The sequence below is a fragment of the Erithacus rubecula genome (genome assembly GCF_903797595.1).
Source record: "Erithacus rubecula genome assembly, chromosome: 1".
Classification (NCBI taxonomy): Eukaryota; Metazoa; Chordata; class Aves; order Passeriformes; family Muscicapidae; genus Erithacus; species Erithacus rubecula.
In genome coordinates, this window is record NC_136658.1 from 27664773 (window position 1) to 27683288 (window position 18516).

General features: G+C 43.2%; 1 protein-coding gene across 3 annotated transcripts; it reads left to right on the forward strand.

The window, feature by feature from the left end:
* The first annotated feature begins 137 nt into the window (after positions 1 to 137).
* Positions 138 to 10584, forward strand: FOXM1 (forkhead box M1). Of its 3 annotated transcripts, none has more exons than XM_079298808.1 (9): positions 138 to 218; positions 1621 to 2217; positions 3900 to 4048; positions 4264 to 4461; positions 4874 to 5002; positions 5584 to 5628; positions 6565 to 6631; positions 7059 to 7240; positions 8400 to 10584. In XM_079298808.1, exons 2-9 carry the CDS (start codon positions 1668 to 1670, stop codon positions 9450 to 9452), a joined length of 2373 nt encoding a protein of 790 aa, XP_079154934.1. In that variant the 5' UTR covers positions 138 to 218; positions 1621 to 1667; the 3' UTR covers positions 9453 to 10584. The 3 variants fall into 3 exon arrangements, with proteins under 3 accessions (XP_079154934.1, XP_079154936.1, XP_079154935.1); XM_079298810.1 differs by having other exon boundaries at positions 8502 to 10584; XM_079298809.1 differs by lacking the exon at positions 5584 to 5628.
* Positions 10585 to 18516: the final 7932 nt, after the last annotated feature.

Below are 18516 nucleotides of genomic sequence, written 5' to 3' on the forward strand. Positions count from 1 at the left end.
CCGAACATCCGTATCCCCCGCGCCCGCCGCCGATTGGCCCGGCCCGCCGCGGCCCCGCCCCCTGCGCGCCCATTGGTCCGGCCCCGCCCCCCGCCGCTCACTGGCGCAGGCCGGCACGTGACCGGGCCAGGGCTGCGCCGGGCGCCAAATTCAAACCGGGAGCGCCGGGGCCGCCGCCGCCGCCGCTCTGCACCGGCCCTGCCCCGGCCCGGCAGCTGGTGAGTCGCGACCTGTGCCCGCCACGGCACTCCCGGCCCCAGGCAAGGATCGGCACCCCTCGGAGGGCCGCGCTAAGGCCACCGGGCGGCCGGGAGAGGGCAGCGCCTAGGCCCGGCCCGAGGTGGAGGGCCCCGCGGGAGCAGCGAACTTGCTGGCGAGGGCGGCAGCGCGGGGCTGGAGCGGGTGAAGGAGGAGCTGGGAGCGCACTGGCGCTGCCCCCCTTGGACCGCGCGAACGCGGCAGTGCCCGGGCCTGTACGGGAACTGCAGGTCGAGGCTCCTTGGGAAGTGACGCGCTCCTGTAAGGAGGGCAGGCTGCGGGAGGCTGGCTCGGGGCTCTGCTTGTGGCGCTGTCTTACCGGGATCTCCCCTGAAGGGGGTGGAGCAGATCCACAGGGCCATGCTTGTCCTGCCGGCTGCCAGAACCCGCGTGGAATGATCGCAGGGCTCTCTGCTCCCTGTACTTAGAGCATCAGCGCAGCTTGTTATCTGCTGCACTTTGCTTTATATCAGCGTAGGGAATTCTTACTGAGAATTCTCTCATTTACTTGCTGACCCCGTCAAATCTAGCAATGGAAAAGGCCTCTTGTTTTAATATTTATTTCTATTCTGCTTGCCATCTCTAATGATAAACAATAAATATAATTTGCATATTGTTCTGGTATAGTTTGCAGAAATATAGAGGCTCCACTGAATTTCTGATGGCATTATTAGCAGTGTTCTCACAGCATCTTATTCTGGAAGTAGTCAGTATCTCTGAATTTTATTTTCTCTGCTTCCAGTTTTATAGTCTAAACCACCTGTTGTCTAAAAGTTTGACTTCTAAATTGTGTGCTACCCGATGATGAATTTATCTGGTTCTTGACAAATCTTCAAAAGGAATTAGCAGCAATTTACTTGGTGTCCTTATAGCATCTTACTTCTGCTGCATTTGTTGTGTGCCTTTGTAGCGTTCAGGATAATTTCTGCTTCCCAGTTCTTAAACCACCTGTAAATTCCTTTTTCATGCAGGTTGTGTAATCTCCTGCTTCGATCAATAGGCTATAAGAATCAGCACTGCTATTTCTATGTTCTACCTTCCCTCCAGCTTGCTGGCTGATGCTGATCAAGTCACATTATAGCTAAGTTTTTCTGTAAAGCACATACACACTTTGCTCATTATTATGTACTTTATAATGCAAGTTATCTCCTCTGCAAATCTCTCTCCCATCCTGCTTACACAAGGTGTGGGTTAAGGAGGTACAGTATGATTTTTCACTAACTTTGTCAGCCTTATTAAATGCTTTCAATTTTATTTTCTTTTTGTGTCTCTACCTTTGTAGCAACTGATGAGAATGTGTGTTCTGTGGGAGGTCTTGAGATGATTTGCTGCTCCCTTTATGTTGTACCTTTTGTTTTGCAGGATTTGTTCCTCTCCTTTTCAATGGAGAGTGACAGTATAGATCAATAATGAGGACCAGCCCTCGCAGGCCCTTAATTCTCAAAAGACGGAAACTGACCCTCCCACAGAACGATGAATCCAGTACTGCAGCAAGAGAGGAGAACAGAGGGCAGGATGAAAAGGCTCCTAAGCAGGAGCATAGGCAGGAAGACCAACACAATGGACAATCCAGAGACAAAATGGACTGTGGCCTGCAGAAATTCCCAGCAGGAATAAAGATAATTGACCATCCTACAATGCCCAACACACAGGTGGTGGCCATCCCTGCAAACGCTGATATCCAGAGCATCATCGAGGCATTGACAGCAAAAGGAAAAGAGTGTGGCAACAATGGACCCAACAAGTTCATCCTCATTAGCAGTGGGGGCACATCCCGTTCAGCAGGTCCAGCACCATCACAGCATCTCCCATCAGAGAAGAAAGCCAGTGCAGCCATCAAGGCTGCAGATAGTCAAGAAACAGAGAAGAATGTTGCACAGACACCTGGTCTTACAGGCAGTACAGCCCTCTGGCATTCAGGAGCTGATCCTGTGGTTGGACAGGAACAGGAGACCAACAGTATGTAGCCTTTACCTGTTTTTTTGTTGGGTTTTTTGGTCCTGACAGACAAAGAGATATGAAATGGGCCAAGGAGTGCAGCTCCTGCATCTTGGTATGCAGTAATTATTAATATTTTTTTAGTTACAAAATACCTATGGATTTGATTCTAATAATCTACATAGCTGTGCATATGTAGTGAAATCTGAAGGATTATAATGGATGTATTTTTTTGGTGGAATATAATCTGAGCTTCTGACTTGAATTTTGTGCTAAGTCTTTCTATTTCTTGAAGTACTAGAACAATACTTTCCTGTTTTGGTTGACAGCACTAGTCTGGTTTGAGTGTTTTTAAGGCCGCAGCTCTTTTCAGAAATTGAGTACCTACACATGAACTCAGGAATTCAAGGTGAATTCCTTCCACAGTATTAGTGTTGCAATACCATCTTTTAGAAGGATGACTGGTGCCTTCCTTTTGGCAGCTGAGATGTAGGGGCAGCAGGGTTACTTATGAGAAAGCAGAGTTTTGACAAGGGGAAGTCTGTGTCTGTAGCCTACCTGGGCTTCAGTAAAGCCTTTGACACTGTCTCGCACAGCATTTTTCTGGGAAAGCTGGCAGCCCATGGCTTGGCCAGGTTCACCCTTCATTGGGTTAGAACAGGCTGGATGGCTGGGCTCAGAGAGTGGTGCTGAACAGTGCTGCATCCAGCTGGCAGCCAGTCACTGGCAGGGCTCCCCAGGGCTCAGGGTTGGGACTAGTCCTGTTTACTATATCAATCATCTGGATGGAGGGATCGAGGTCATCCTCAGTAAGTTCACAGATGACATCAAGTTGGGTGGGAGTGTGGATCTGCTGGAGGGCAGGAGGGCTCTGCAGAGGGATCTAGACCAGCTGGATCCAAGGCCAATTGCGTGAAGTTCAGTAACACCAGGTACCAGGTCCTGCAGTTGCATTGCAACAACCCCAGGCAGCACCACAGGCTGGGGGCAGAGTGGCTGGAAAGCTACCCAGAGGAAAAGGGCCTGGGAGTACTGATCAACAGCAGCTAACCATGAGTCATCTGTGCCCAGGTGGCCAAGAAAGGCCAATGGCATCCTGGCCTGCATCAGCAATAGTGTGGCCAGCAGGACCAGGGCAGAGATTGTCCACTGTACTCAGCACTGGTGAAGCCACACCTTGAGTTCTGTTTTCAGTTTTGAGTCACTCATGACAGGAAAGACATTGAGGTGCTGGAGTGAGTCCAGAGAAGGACAACGGAGCTACTGAAAGATCTGGAGCACAGGTCTGATGAGGAAGAGCTGAGGGAGCTGAGGGTGTTCAGCCTGGAGAAAAGGAGGCTCAGAGGGACCTTATCACTCCCTGCAACTGCCTGAAAGGAGGCTGTAGAGCAGTGGGGATTGCCACCTTCTCCTAGGCAACAAATGATGGGACAAAAGGGCAGAGATTCAATCTGTGCCAGGGAAAGTTCAGGTTGCACATCATGAAGAATTTTTTCCCTAAAAGGGTTGTCAAGCATTGGAACAGACTGCCCAGGGAGGTTTGGATTCACCATCCTTAGAAGTGTTCAAGAAACAACTGGATGCTGCAGCCATGGTTTCATTGATCAGGTGGTGTTTGGTCACAGGTTGGACTCAATGGTCTCAGAGGACTGTTTTAACCTAAAAGATTCTGTGATTATTATGTGGGCCTGTTATCTCAATAGGCAGTGGCGAGACAATGAGCTCTGTGTTGGACAACAGTCTCACCAACATCCAGTGGCTGGGGAAGATGAGATCTGATGGGCTAAATCCCTCTTCAGTGAAGGAAGACACAGAGAAAGAGAATCAGGTGCCTCTGCAGGCAAGAGTCAAGGTAAGTAGGAGACTACAAGAGCTTTTGCTGAAACTTTAGATGTGGAAGTAATCTACATGGATCAGAAGACTTGCAAGAAATAGGCATCACTGTCTCTAGGTAATCTGAGTTTGACCTTTATTGACATGAATAACAGAACCCAGAGGATCCAGGGATGTTCCATGTCTTCTTGTCAGCTTCATGAACATTCATGTATCACCCCTTCTGTCTTTCAGACTGAAGGGGAAGCTGCTGCTTCTATGTCCTCCTCATGGCAGGATTCAGTGTCAGAACGACCTCCTTACTCCTACATGGCCATGATCCAGTTCGCCATCAACAGCACAGAGAAGAAGCGCATGACCCTGAAGGACATCTATACCTGGATTGAGGATCATTTCCCTTATTTTAAACATGTAGCTAAGCCAGGTTGGAAGGTAACAAGCAGGCCCTCAAGTTGCTGTGGGTGATGTTACATGCGTTCTGGATCAAAATGAAAAGTTGTTTCCCAGCCTGCAAAGTGAGATGGAAGCTCATTTAAACATTCCACCCCAAATATACACTCAGTCTAAATGTTCACTGTACCACTTCTTGTATCCCTTACCTCATCCTACTTGAACAAGATGATGGGATGTTTGATTACTGGAGTGAGAATAGGGATCTCAAGAATACAAAGAACAAGAGACTGATTACAGGGTTGGCTGGGTATGTTGTGAATATGAAAATTCGGTGTTGTCCACGCTTTGGAATGCAATCCCTCTGCTAGGGCAGCCATGGTTGAGGTAGGCCTTGCTTTGCTGATAATAAAACTACTGCTTTTCAACCTCCCCCTCACTCCTTTCTCCCCAGAACTCCATTCGGCACAACCTGTCCCTTCATGATATGTTTGTCCGTGAGACGTCTGCCAATGGTAAAATCTCCTTCTGGACTATTCACCCTGATGCAAACCGTTGCCTAACATTGGACCAGGTATTTAAGGTGAGTTGCCTTGTGCAAAGAAAATAAATAGGACATGCTATCCAGTTTCTAAATGCCACACTGATGCACCTTATTTTAACTGTATTGCTTTAACATCAGCCTTTTTGCAGAAGCTGGATTCAGTCACTTCACTTGACAAGTAGACAAGCTCTGCATTTGAAAGAAAAGGTGCTGTGGCTGTGCTTCTGACCTGGAGCTTCTGTGGGACGTGTTTATTCTTCATGTGTTGTGCCAAATATAGTAGTCAGGTTGTTCAACTTCTTTCCATGGGCCTGATTCAAATTCCTAATGAGAAGTTTTCCACTGAGGTGAACCAAATGTTCCTATGCTGTTTGATAAGTCAGTCATAGAATGGAATTGTCCTAGCCCAACTAGGTATTTTTGGAAGATTTTGTCAAGGAAATAGAGCTTGGGAGTCTGGTATAGTTGTGTTTAGACTCTCATGTTTTCTGCAGTGGATGGGTAGAATTAACTTTTTGTTTGCTCAGACTGTACAAGTTTAAAATATCCCATTTTGTCTCCCTCTTTGGTTGATAACTTCATCTTAATTTTTTTTCCTGCTCAATGCCTTCTGCCACCAGCCGCTGGACTCGGGGTCACCAACATCGCCTGAGTACTCTGAATCAGTAAGAATTGCCGTGTGGCTTGGGGCTTGATCTTCCATTCTCTTCTTGCCAGTCACTGCAGGAAAGGACAACAGGCTTGGGGAGGGGGATTGAGTTACTGCTGCATCTACTCATACAGCTCCATGTGCACCCTTTGTGGGGAGAGGGGTCTAGCCAAAGGTTGACTGCCTTCAGTTGGTACAGTCTCTCTCTGGCTGGTAAAGTTGGACAGCTTTGAGCAACTTGGAAGTCTACTGCTGAAGTAGGCTGCAATGGACACCAGTAGGCTCCAGAGAACAAGCTCAAACAGATTTCTGGTAAAATCATCTCCATGACAACTGTTCCAATATGTTCGGGGCTCATAGCCAGAGAGAATAGGATCTCTCTGTGCTCCTTTTTCAGTTTGGAACCCTCTGCATTGTGACTCTTGGAAGAATGAACCTGTTTGCTGTTGCATTCAGCAGTATTAACAGTGATGGATTTGCAAGCATCCAGTCAAACACTTTTCTATCACAGCTACAGCCTTGGCCTTCTTTCCATCTGCTCACAACTCTGATCCCATTGCTGCCTCTGCTATGCCATTTGAAAGCCTATCTGGTCTGTGGTTTGTATAGATATCCAATATACAATAAAGCCATCCTGTTCCTTGCTCCTCAGGCACTGAAACCCGCTCACTTCTGCTATAGGGTCTGCAGCTGGAGCAGCTCTGTCATGTTGTCTCTTTTCCTACACAGCTTTTGGTGGGCAGCTGGCTTTGGGATGGCATGGGTGCAAACCAGCAAGAGGCACAGACCTAGAGCCAATCTGAGTGCTGGGTACTAGCAGCTGCTCTATCTGCATTAGTGCAGCACAGACCTTTGGTTTCAGAGTTCTCAGTGAGGCAGCAGAGTAAATATGGATTCTTTTCTTTTAATCTCTCTTCTCCTTCTCCTCTTACTTATTTCACAATGACTGCAGCAACAAAAGAGTCGTCTTCCAGATCCTCTGAAGAACATGGGAAGCAAAACTGAACCCCAGAATTCACGTAAGTGTCCACATCAGTCTAGGCCAAAGAGAATCAATCCAATAAATCTGGGGCACTCTCCCAGATTTCTTTAGGAATACAAGTGGAGTGTGTTATCCTGGTTTGCCAGCTTTTATGCTCCTTATTGTCAGGTTTGAAATGGAAAGCAGTATTGTGTTGGAGAGGATGTGATGGTGAGATAGTGGGCATTGGGCATTCAAATGGAATGAGAGCCCCAACTTGAGGGGTAGGATCTGCATGAAAGGTTATTTTCTTGTTCATGGGCCTTCTGGCTTGGTATTTGCGTCCTTAAAATTAGCAGAGAAGGCAAGTGATCTGATCAAATGTTTCTTTTGGGATGTCTAGGATGACTTTCTGTAAGGTGCATGTGTTTCAAGTGGTAACAGTGGAGAACAGGCAAAAGTGAGTCCCTTATTTTCCCTTCCAGGCCGAAAGATGAAGCCTTTACTTCCTCGTGTCAACTCCTACCTGGTTCCAATCCAGTTTCCTTTGAGTCAGCCTCTTGTCTTGCAGCCTTCCATGAAGATTCCTCTGTCCATGGCACAGGGAACCTCCCTTAACAGCTCAGAGACTTTGCAGAGCAATAAACGTGTGCGCATTGCTACAAAGGTTGGTTTCTTGTTTTCTGAGGAGTTTTCAGGGAGTTAGTGTGGTTCTTTCTTTTTTTTTTTTTCTTTTTTCTTTCCTTTTTAAGGGAGGCAAGGAGTAGGCTATGGGGAGGGTGTGGGGGATTTTTTTTTTAAGGAGGGGTGTGTTTGTATCTCTTGCCTTCAATGAACCTTTTCTTCATATGATTTCTTTATGCATCTTTACTAGGTGCTCTAAAACTCCAAGCTCCTATCAAGGAACTAGCAAGTGATAATTTTTGATATCCTTTACTGTCTCTAGGCTGGCCACTAACAGCTAGTTTATTTGCTCTAAGGATGTTTCTATAATTCACTAGAGGAGGGGACTCTATGGTTTGGTCAATACAGTTTTTCTTTACTGCTGGGGTGTGAAGAAAGAAGAATGGGAGGAATGACTTTGTTCTGACCCTAAAACATTCATATTTTTGATAGCTCTATAGACAAGTAACGATAAGGGACTTCTGGAAGAGAATATATTTCATGTAGTCTTTTCCCAGAGGATTTCCGTATCTGCTGTTTGCTAATTCTATGAAGTTCACAGTTATTCTGGGCTTAAGAAAAACAGCTATTAAACAGATATTTTTCTTGGCCTCTCACTGACTGCTCTTGTAAGCTTAGGCATTCTAAAGCTTTAGCTTCTTCCATCCTGTCAAACCATAATCCTATTTTCCTTTGTATGCTTGCTGCTTTATGTTCTTTCTCCTGTGCTTTTTCTTTTGATAACCTCTTTGTTTTTTTTTTTTTTCTCTTCCTTTTCCCTGGTTTCTGGGAAAGCTGTCCTCATGCATTTTGTTACTCCCATTTAGATAGTGTAAGAAAAAATCAAAGGGGTTATATTTTTTCCAGAAATATTCAGCTCTCCTTCTGCCTGTATTCCCAGAAGTTCCTCAGAGCAGGAGTGCTCTGAAGGGTATGACTTTCAGTCACTTAGCTAGAATCCTTCCCATGTGATCCTTAGGCTTCTTTCTATCAATTTCACAGAGATCAATCTCAGTCTGTCATAATTACTGTTTCCTGAATATCTTCCTCTTAGCCTTTCTGCTGACCTTAAATGCAAGTCTTTCTTTTCTTTTCTTTTCTTTTCACTATTATTTGGATTTTTGGGTGGCTTAGATCTCCATGTCACCTGTGTTTTATTGTAGATGTCTCTGTCTGCAGAAGAGTCACCCTGTTTATCCACGGCTGCTGTCAAGGAGGAGGGTCAATGTGATGAAGGTTTATTTTCCCCAGCCCATTCTTTACAGGAGAACAGCTCCCAGCCTGGTGAGGAATTGTCTTCTTTCCCTGAGGGTGCCTGTATAAAGGAGGAAGAAAGCTCTCAGCTGGATCACTGGCTGTCCCCATTTGCCTCAACTGTAACAGTCAAAGAAGAGCCAAGCTTGTTCCTTCCAGACTCATCCCCAAAGGAGAAGAAACAGTTCACCACACTGAAGTCCCCATCTAAGGCAGTTTCTGACTCTTTAGTTATAAAGAGGAGGGAAAGGAGAGAAGTGGGCAGATCCAGAAGGAAACAACGCCTAGCACTGCCTTGCTCAGAAGAGCCTGTCCTTGTTTTGCCAGAAAGCAGCAGCTTCGACCCTGTCCGGTTAGGGGCTGACCATCCCTTCCCCCAGGAAAACCAGCCCCCTGAGAACCTATCACAGCTCAGCTGCTCACAGGGAGAAGAGGGGGCCTTTAAAACACCAGTCAAGGACATCTTCAGCAAATTGCCCGTTTCTTCCACTCCCAGCAAAGTCTCAGCCACTACTACCCCTTCACTAGAGGTCCTTGACCCCTGGAAGTCTGCTTCCTTAGCCAAGGGAAGTCATGAGCTGGACTTCAGTCCAGTGAAAACCCTTCAGTTGCCATTCACACCCCTCCAGGACAACCAGGACTTGCTGGGCTTTAACAGCACACCCCTTAAAAATCCTCTCTTCGATTCTCCTCGTGAGCTGCTCAATACAGAATCCAGTGACATGGTCCATGTGCCCCTCACGAGCTCTCCAGCGTTTATTCGTGACACTTCCAGGCAATCCTCTGTTGAACTGACAGCCTCTGGCTTTACTGAAAACAGGTCACTCATGGAGGGCCTTATCCTGGACACCATGAATGACAGCCTCAGCAAAATCCTTCTAGATATCAGCTTTCCTGGTCTTGAGGATGAAAATTTAGGAACAGACATTAGTTGGTCTCAGCTCATACCTGAACTGAAGTGAACTGGCCCAGGGACTCAATTTGACTTATTCTGATGTTACAAAAAGCACTCCACTCTTCTGAGATTCATTCCTGTAATCTAAGACAACTACTTTTGACTAATTCCCACATCCATGGGAACAGAGAGCATTACTGACTCCTGCTAAGCTGGGAGACAGGCCCATCAGCTGCTGTGGGCTTCCTTTATAAGTATCTGTAAACTTTGAGTGGAACAAGATGATAGAACTTCTCTAGCCTTGTGCTAGAGATATCCCTGGAGAGAGGCTTCTTATCATGAGAATATCTAGGTAGGCCCTGAATAGCATTTGCTAGTCAAGGTATCAGAGGAAATGAACACACGCCTCAGTACAAAAGGAAAGAGCCTGGGAACATTCTCCTAGCTGTGTCCTAATCTCCCTTTTCTTTGTTCCCCTATTACTTAGTATCTTCTGTCTAGTTTTAATGGCTGTAAATACTGTACATTCCTTAAATTAGCCCTTAATTATAATAATAATTTTATTATTGTAGGGTCATGGGAATATTTGGCCTGGTAAGAGGTTGACCTAGAGTGTGTTGTCTGTATGTTCATATCTCTTATATTCTTCTACCCTAGTTGAAAGCCCAATTTTTTTATTTTTTTTTTAATTTCAAAAACACATTGGTCTAGGTCGTTCTAAAGATTGCTGGGCCAAAGATCTGAAAATGGTCTCTTTGTTACCCAAGTGAAACTGAAACAGGTTATTTGGATTGCAGCATAAAATCTTGGTTTAGTTTGCTTTTCCCAGGCTGGAAGGAAGGCTGGAGAAGAGCTTGGATCAAACCGTATAGCTCTTCTGCTCCCAGGGGTCTGTTATGTACCTAGAGGACTAGGTAGAGAGACTATTGGAGTAAGATGGACCTCTATTGAATGGTTAAAGCTGCCCTCTTTACAGTCAGCAGTTGAAAATGTAAAAAAGAACCTATAAAGGGAATGCTGATATTTCCACTGAAAATTGACCTCTGGAAACACAAGGTCTGTATCTCTTGGTGCAATAGAACCAGTTCTCTAGAACTTACGTCAGAAGAAATTGCCATGGCGAAGATCTGATCCTTCTGCTTGCAGACAAGTGGTGACTCTTGTACCCAAATACTCAATAAAGCTTCTGTAGGAACACAGCTGAGTGTTATCTGCACACCCCTAGCAGCCTGCCAGGGCTGGCCCATAGCACAGGCAACCCCTTCTCCTGATCTCGTGTGTGTGTGCTTTGTGATCACTGAGTGAGTGACCATTAGGACATTTTCATGCCTTGTTGGCCAAACCACATTATATTTAGTTGCTCAACCCACTGCTTCATATAGCTTTTTCCTGCTGCTTATGGGTAAATCCTAACTATACAAGTCAGGAGCATACAAACATCACAACACTACCAGCATCTTCTAAATGCAAAACAAGTATTGCTTAAAACTATTTCTACCTTCCCCTATAACCATAAAACCAGTTTTAGATGTGTGTGGCTTTCAGAACTGCAGATTTCCTGTGTACTTATTAGAGGTTATTTGCCCTCATAAAATGTTTCCAAACTTTGATTTAATGGTTGTTTCAGTTTTTTGGGGGGTTACAAGGCTGCAGAAATGGCCTGGTTTTGCACACTTTCTCCTAGTACTTCTAACACAGCTGCTACCACTACTTGGCTTTCTCAAGCATCCTTTTTCCCTTTCATCTCGCTTCTTGCTCCTGAGAGGATGTGTGCACACACTGGTACCTGGCCAGCTAACTCAGATCATGTCTCTGGCAAATACTAATATTTTCTTGTCCTTGATGTCACTTCCATGCAGGTGCTCTTCTGCTGTTCCTGACAGCTGAGGTGCTCTGATGGCCACCTCACATTTTATTTTGAATATAATAGTGCCAAAGTTTTGTTCCCTTTCTTGTTACCTATTCCAGTGAAAGCACTGCTCAAGTTCTCAAAAAAGGTGGGGAGAACAACAGAAAAAATTCCATTAGGCAATTCTAACTCTTGCTTCTGGAAGAGATGTCTCAGTGTCCCAGGCCAAACTAGTTCACCAGCTGGTGAGGACTTAATCACAAAATATGACTATTTCTCTCCGTTTATGTTTGCCTGATACTCTGCCTAGATTCTTTCCTTAAGGAAAGGCAGTTATCACCTGTCCCTCTGCAGGCTCAGTATTAGGGGTACAGTGTAGAGCTGTGATCTTGTCAGTGGATGCCTCTCTCCACCCTCCTGCAGTAAGAGCAGAGCCATACTTCATGTCTTCTCCTGAGCCCAAGAGCAGGAAGGCACAATTCTTCACACCCTTTGCATAACACTCCCAGGGCTTCTCTGAGTAATGAGCATCCCAGGATTGTCCTTGAGTTCTGATAATAGACAAAGCTGTTTAACACCTTCTAGCCTATAAAAGCAAACTTTAAGATAAAAATTTAAGGGATCTGGGACATGCAAATCTACAGGGAGCCAGCAAGTGCTGTGGATACTCTGCTCCTCTGATAACTCTGCTAGTTACCTGGATGTGAGAGACCAAAGGAGAAGGTAATTCCCTTTCATTGGTTGAGTGGGGTTCCTCCCACTCTTTTGTCAGCTGAAAAGGACTGGATACTTGCCTTGAGGTAAGCAAGGATGATTGCCACATTTCACCTTTGCAACTAGAGGAAGAACTTGATCACTTCCTCATGTGGAAGAAAAGAGACCCTATTTTACATTGCAGAAATATTTTTATGAGGATGTCAGGCCTTCATTTCTCCCAGAGGGTAGTCTAGCTCTTAACAAAGGTGAAAATTTCTTTTTTACTGAAATACCTGACTTCTTCTTTAAAATGCACTATAGGCTCAGAGAGAAATCACAGGTTTGAAAAATGTGAGTTGGTTCCTGGAAATAAATAGCTTCCCTTGCCACTCCCTTTTTTCTAGAAGAGGTGAACTACAACTGCATAAAAAGATATTCAGGGCATAACAAAGTATTAGCTGCCAGAGATTAAGAAGAAAATGTCCTGCTTCATTATTCATCTCAAATTGGCTTCTTGCTTTGAAACAGAATTTTAGAATGTCAAGACCATGAATCTGAACTGCTGATGCAGGTCAAATGACACATTTGTCCTTGTGTTTCAGTTACAACATTTCTTGGAAAAATAAATATAATAAATACCAGTTGCAGTTTACAGGCAATACAGGCAAAAGATTATGCAAAGCAGATTCTCTTCCACATTTCAAAATCTGTCGGAAGTCATTATATAAAGCACACTGATGAACTGTTTGCATACAAATATACAATCAGAATTATTTATCCTCCACATCTGCTTTTTTTTTTTTTTTTTTTTTTTTTTTTTTTTTGTGCACCAAGTTTAAAACCAGAACCATCTAATAATGTTATTTAAGAAAGTCAAGGAAAACAGCTGGTAAAAATTATTATTGAAATACAGTCAGGCATGGATTTATGCTCCAATGCCTCCTGTTGGTCTCCATTACCTTCTCATGGGTGTATAGGAGGTTGCTGCCAATAGAGCCTCTGTTTGTTTAGCAGTGTAATTCTAGAAGGTAGGTTTTTTATACTCATCTGTGCTTATAAACAAGAAACTGCCTCATTAGAACCCTGACTGTTTAATGGATGGACCAATTTTCCAGGACAAGAACAGGACAAAAAGAAACCTCATCTTTACTGGACTTCAGAAGAATCTCTTATTGTTGAAATAATTGAACAATATTGAAAATATTGTTGATATTTTCTATAGAATAATGTTTTTCAATACCATTCACTGCTAACATATGGTATCTTTCTTGATGCACTGTACTCTTCCACATTTGATGTCTTTTTCTGTAAATTTTAATAAAGACAAAGTTTTAGATAATATCATTATGCAACAGGCCAGACCATTCCACCTCAACTTTATACTTTTCTCACAAAGTAACACATTCAGATTACTTATGTATTTTGGGTTGGTTTTTTTCTGAATTCTGAGATTACATGTTTGTCTATGCAAAAAGCTATTTTGGATTGTGGAACTATGTCTCACCTGAAATTTCTGTTGTGGATAATGCATGTATATTGCAGAGCCCTGAAATACTTGATTTAGGAGTGTTTATATGAGCCTGCTAATCTAATCTGTCCTGAGTTATCAAAATGTATTTTCCACTTCAAGCTTCGCTTCAGGAAAGCTTCTGCTTGAAGCAGTTTTGCCTGCTCTCATGTTAGCCTTAAAGTTTTGGATAATTTGATATATTTAGTATCCAATCCTATCCCTCCCTAAGGGGAAGAAAGGTCAGGAATGCAGCAGAGCTAAGACCATAAAGCATAAAACTCCCTTGGAGCTTGAGGGATGACTGAAGACTCCTTCAGCATCAATATGGTTTTCCACATATTTGCAAGTAATGATGTCAGTGACACAGAATAGTCTGATCTGAGGAGCTCCATGATGTAGCTAATTAGTTCCTGACAGTCTGCACTCTGCTAGGCATACCCATGGGACTGGCATGCCACAGTGATAAGAGCTGTTTTGCTGTTTCCCATGGCTGACTCTCAGGTTTTATTTATTTGCTGTTTTTATTAAAATCTTGAAGTCAGGAGACCATGAGATAATCTCAGTTGCCATTTAAATCATACCAAGGCCTAGACATCAAGAATGTAACAAACAGCTGGTGCACATACAAATGCAGCCCAAAGGCTAGGAAACCAAAGGAGTCCAATTAGTCTACGATTTAAAATCAAAAATAAAACTACATTGTTACAGCAGCATTGTTATCCATAAAATTCTTGGCGTGATAACACATCCCTCTGACACTGTGTACACAAAGGTGCTTCTGCACTACAAGTGCTGGTGATTCCATCATAAAATCCTAAATTGGCTGAGCAGAAAATAGCCATACTGAGTATCAGCCTCGGGTAGAGTTATTCTGCTGTGGAGAGAAGGGGCAGGGAACACAGGGAATGCAGTTCAAGCAGCTCGATTGCTTCTATAAATGAGAGCACAAGAATATTTTGCTCAGATTAAAAAACCCTTTGTAGCAAACCTTTTCTTGAAAAGACCTAGTGCCAACCTGCTCTGTAAGGTTTTTTGTCAGGGTGCCCTTCTTAGCTTTGATGTTTCCCTTTTTATGAGCTGAGTGAAAATTTTCCAGTTTTTGGCTGTTTTAAACATTCTTCTAAAAAATCTGTTTCACAACTTTAGCATAGTCAGCTGGCAATTAAAATCTGCGAAGAGATTTATTCAGTACAGAGTGTGCCCCAGCACAGACCTGCTGGAGTGTATGGAGATTTCTTCCTGAACTTGTTCTTTGAGACTTCCAGCAGCTGAACATGGCAACATGAGCTCTCTTGTGTTCAAGGGACTTCTGCTGGCCATAGGGAGTGGGTGACACAAAGAAAAATCTTGGTAAGATGAAGATGTCTCAAAGAGTCAAATGGAGACAGGGTTCAGAAGACAAAGAATCATAGAACCATCTAGGCTGGAAAATAATCAAGCCCAACCTGACACAGCCAAGCCTACAACTAAACCATGTCCCTAAGTGTCACAATCTACACACTTCAAATACCTCCAGGGATGGTGACTCAACCACTTCACCAGGAAACCTTTTTCCAATGCTCGAAAAGCCTTTCAGTGAACAAATCTTTCCTAATATTAATTTCAAACCTCCACTGGCACAACTTGAGATTTTTTTGAGAGCATAAAAAGAGTCAAAAGTTGGATAAGGACCACAGATCCAACAGTCCTGAGGTTTAAGAGTGGGGCAAAATTATCAGGTACCACAGAAAAGCATTAGAGATGTAAAATACTTATTCCTGGTCTCGGGTTGACACTTTTACAAGGGATGGACCCAGTGCCTTGCACATATCAGCAAGGAGAAAATACACTGGGGAAAAGGTGCCAATTCACTAAGCAGGACTGAGGTATTGTCTCTGAAAAGCCATCCACAACAGGAGCATGACTTTAAAGATTTACTCTGTGAACACTGATACTTGAATTTCTGCATTTTTAAATAAAAGTCTGCCTGAACAAGAGAACAGGAGGTGGGCTGCAATACCCTTTAGAGTGGCTGACTCCCCCACTGGTAAAGTTAATTTCAGCAAGTTACATTGCTGACTGATGAAGAACTTGACTGCTTTCAATTGCTTTAAGGTGCAAAAGAAGCCCTTTACAAAATCAAAGAGGAAACATCACAGTACAGCTGGCAACTGCTGATAGGGGACTCTAAAAGTAAAACCTGTCCCCAAAGGAAATGACACTGGAGGCAAAAACAGCCATCAGAGTGATTCTTACCTTCCAATGACTGTATCTAGGCTTCATTTTGAGCAAAATGAGATCTGCTCTGATTCTACTGTTAGCTGGGCACAGGCAAAAAGTGTATAGGTCATTGTCTTTTTTTCTTTCCTCTTGTTCTTTTACATGGAAAAAAAAAAGAGGTTGTTATAGAACCCCATAAACAACTACTCAAAGCACCTTGCCAAGACTCTGTAGGTGGTTTTAGTAATAAGCCCACACATTTGCATAACAAGTTAGGCTTTACCAGGCAACTCTAACTGTGCTGGCTTTTACTGTTCAAGTATTTAGTTTTAGGGACATTCTCTGGAGGAAACCTTAATCGTGTAATGTTTTCATTACTGTTTTTATGGCATTATGTAGAGACTTAGAGAAAATTGCCTGTGTTAGTGTCAAGTGCATTCTTAGCCTCAAGCTAAGTGGATAATGGAAATATTGTTGTCCCTACAGGTGGGAAGTGGAGGGACAGCAAAATGAAACAACTACTCCGAGACACACAGAGGAGACACATCCTTGAGACTACACATTTCCAACTACTGTGCTATTGACCCTAAATGAATAACTATCCCTCATCTCAGGCTCTTGCACACTTTTATGGGTAAGCATGTTCCTATCAGGAATTATTCTCTACTTTAAACCTCATGCTGAGCACAGAGAAGATCTAGCATGAGCAATACAGTTGCCATTGCTATGTGCATCAGTGGAGATGCACAACAGTGGAGATTCCTTCCCCTCCTGAAAACAAAGCCAAAGTCTTCTAGTGTGATTTTTGTAGCTGTGTAACGGAAGGGGAAATTTTATATTGCTTGCTGCACAATCAGCAACTGTTCTGTGGCAATGATAACTATTCCAATCAAACAAAGAAAAACCCTTTTTAACTGTTTTTAGCCCAAACAAGAAAATCAACACAGAGAGGACACAAATTATTATATTTATAATGATATTATATTTATAATTATATTTATAATGATCAAGAAATATTTATACAGCAGAGGAAATTCATATTGGAAACACTGTTCCAAGTTTGCCATGGTGCAACCATAAATCTATCCCATAGGGCAGAAGACTACAGAGACTTGACCCTAAATTACCTAACTATTCTACTTTCTGACTGACCTTGCTGGCAGGACACACTTTGCTGTCCAGCAGGCAAGCTAAACATTATGTACATCTGAGATGACATTTATCTCAAGGAAACTTGCCAGACATACTCACAGATAAAAATACTGCAACCTTTTACTTATTGTTTCAAGAATACAAAGGTATTTTATTATACAAATAGATAAACTGGAGGGAATTCAAAGCAGAGGAGCCTTTTCTTTTTCAAAGAATCTTTTTCAGAGATGGAAAGGAGAGAGAAGCATGCTCTGTTTGCCTGAGTAAGGTTTGTCCTCTCATTCCTCCTCTGCACCATCTGTGCATCCACAGACTGCACAGGCTGTGAGAATGAAGGAGAATGAGCAGAAAGTTGCCTCATTGTTATCCTGCAATATCCACCACAAGGAATCTCCTGGCTTTGACATAGCTGCTACACCCAGGGTCATTTTTACACCCACTTGAGGCTTACACTACTACTGAGATGGTGCACTGGAAACTGGTGTACTGTAAAACCAACCTCTGTGCTGGTTACATTATGTGGGGGCTATTGCTGAGCTCTGTAACCACCCAGCTTGTCACAACAGAAATGAAAAGCTCTCAATCTACAATGCACCCTCCCACCTGCACTGTGTCAAATCTCAGAAGGATAAAATAACAGTTTCCAAACTGATGAAAGAGAAAAATTCAAACCTGAAAAGAAACCTCTAAGAAAAAGAACCAACCATTAGAAGTTGCTAAAGTAGCAGGAGAATATTTTAAAGAGGAATTATTAGGCTAGGTAAAGTTTCCCAGAAATGAGATACAGGGAAAATCTCGAGCAAGACCTCAGTCTGTGAAATTTAAAGCCAAGCCAGCTGGGATATCTTGGCAGAGGGAAGTCAAAACTGTCTCTCATTCTTTAATCTGCCAGTTGCTTCCTTCAGCAAAGGAGTCCATTTCTCACCTTAACTACTCCAGGTGCTACTAATGAATTTCTTCCAACAGAGGAGTGGCTGACTGGAATATATCGATCCTCTCTTGCTTCTTGGCTGGGCAAACTGGCTACTGGGAAATGTTGCTCTTTAGTGACTTTTCTTAGAAGTATGTGCACTACTTCTGATTTCTTCAGGGTTTCTCAGGCATGGAGGTGATCAGGTCCAGGGACCAACACCCACAAGCACAGCTAAAGTGCTTACAACCTGGAACCTTTTGCCTCAGAGCTCTCATTGACCTGTGACTGCTTGAGCTGAAAGGCCAAGCTAGTAGCAGGAGCAGGGAGAAGGGCTTTTATATTCTGTGGAGGCAGAGTGTTTCTTCTATTTTCTAAACAGCACTATTACCCTGTAATGATTTCTGTATGAAGGGTGCAGAATACTGAGGTATAATGGGTTATGATCATTTTATGTGACTGCATCAGAAAAGCAAAATAGTTTATCAGTGTGTATGGTATTATGTATTAATATTTTTATCGAAATCAGTTTTATTTTTCTAGTACAGGTTACTAGTGAGTCATATTATTTTTCAGGGCCTAAAAAAGATAATTGGGAAATATATAACTGCTGCAAAATCCCCTTAAATGTCCTGCACTGTGGTCTGATCTTTCATTAGAAAACCTTTTGCAGTGTCCATTCTGAAAATTTTTAAAAAATTTTTTAAAAATTAAAAAAAACCACCAAAACCAGAACCTACTTAGTAAATCAGATCTGTTTAAGAAAAACGTGATGGAAAAATAGCTGAATAGAAAAAAATTGGTGACCTAGAACC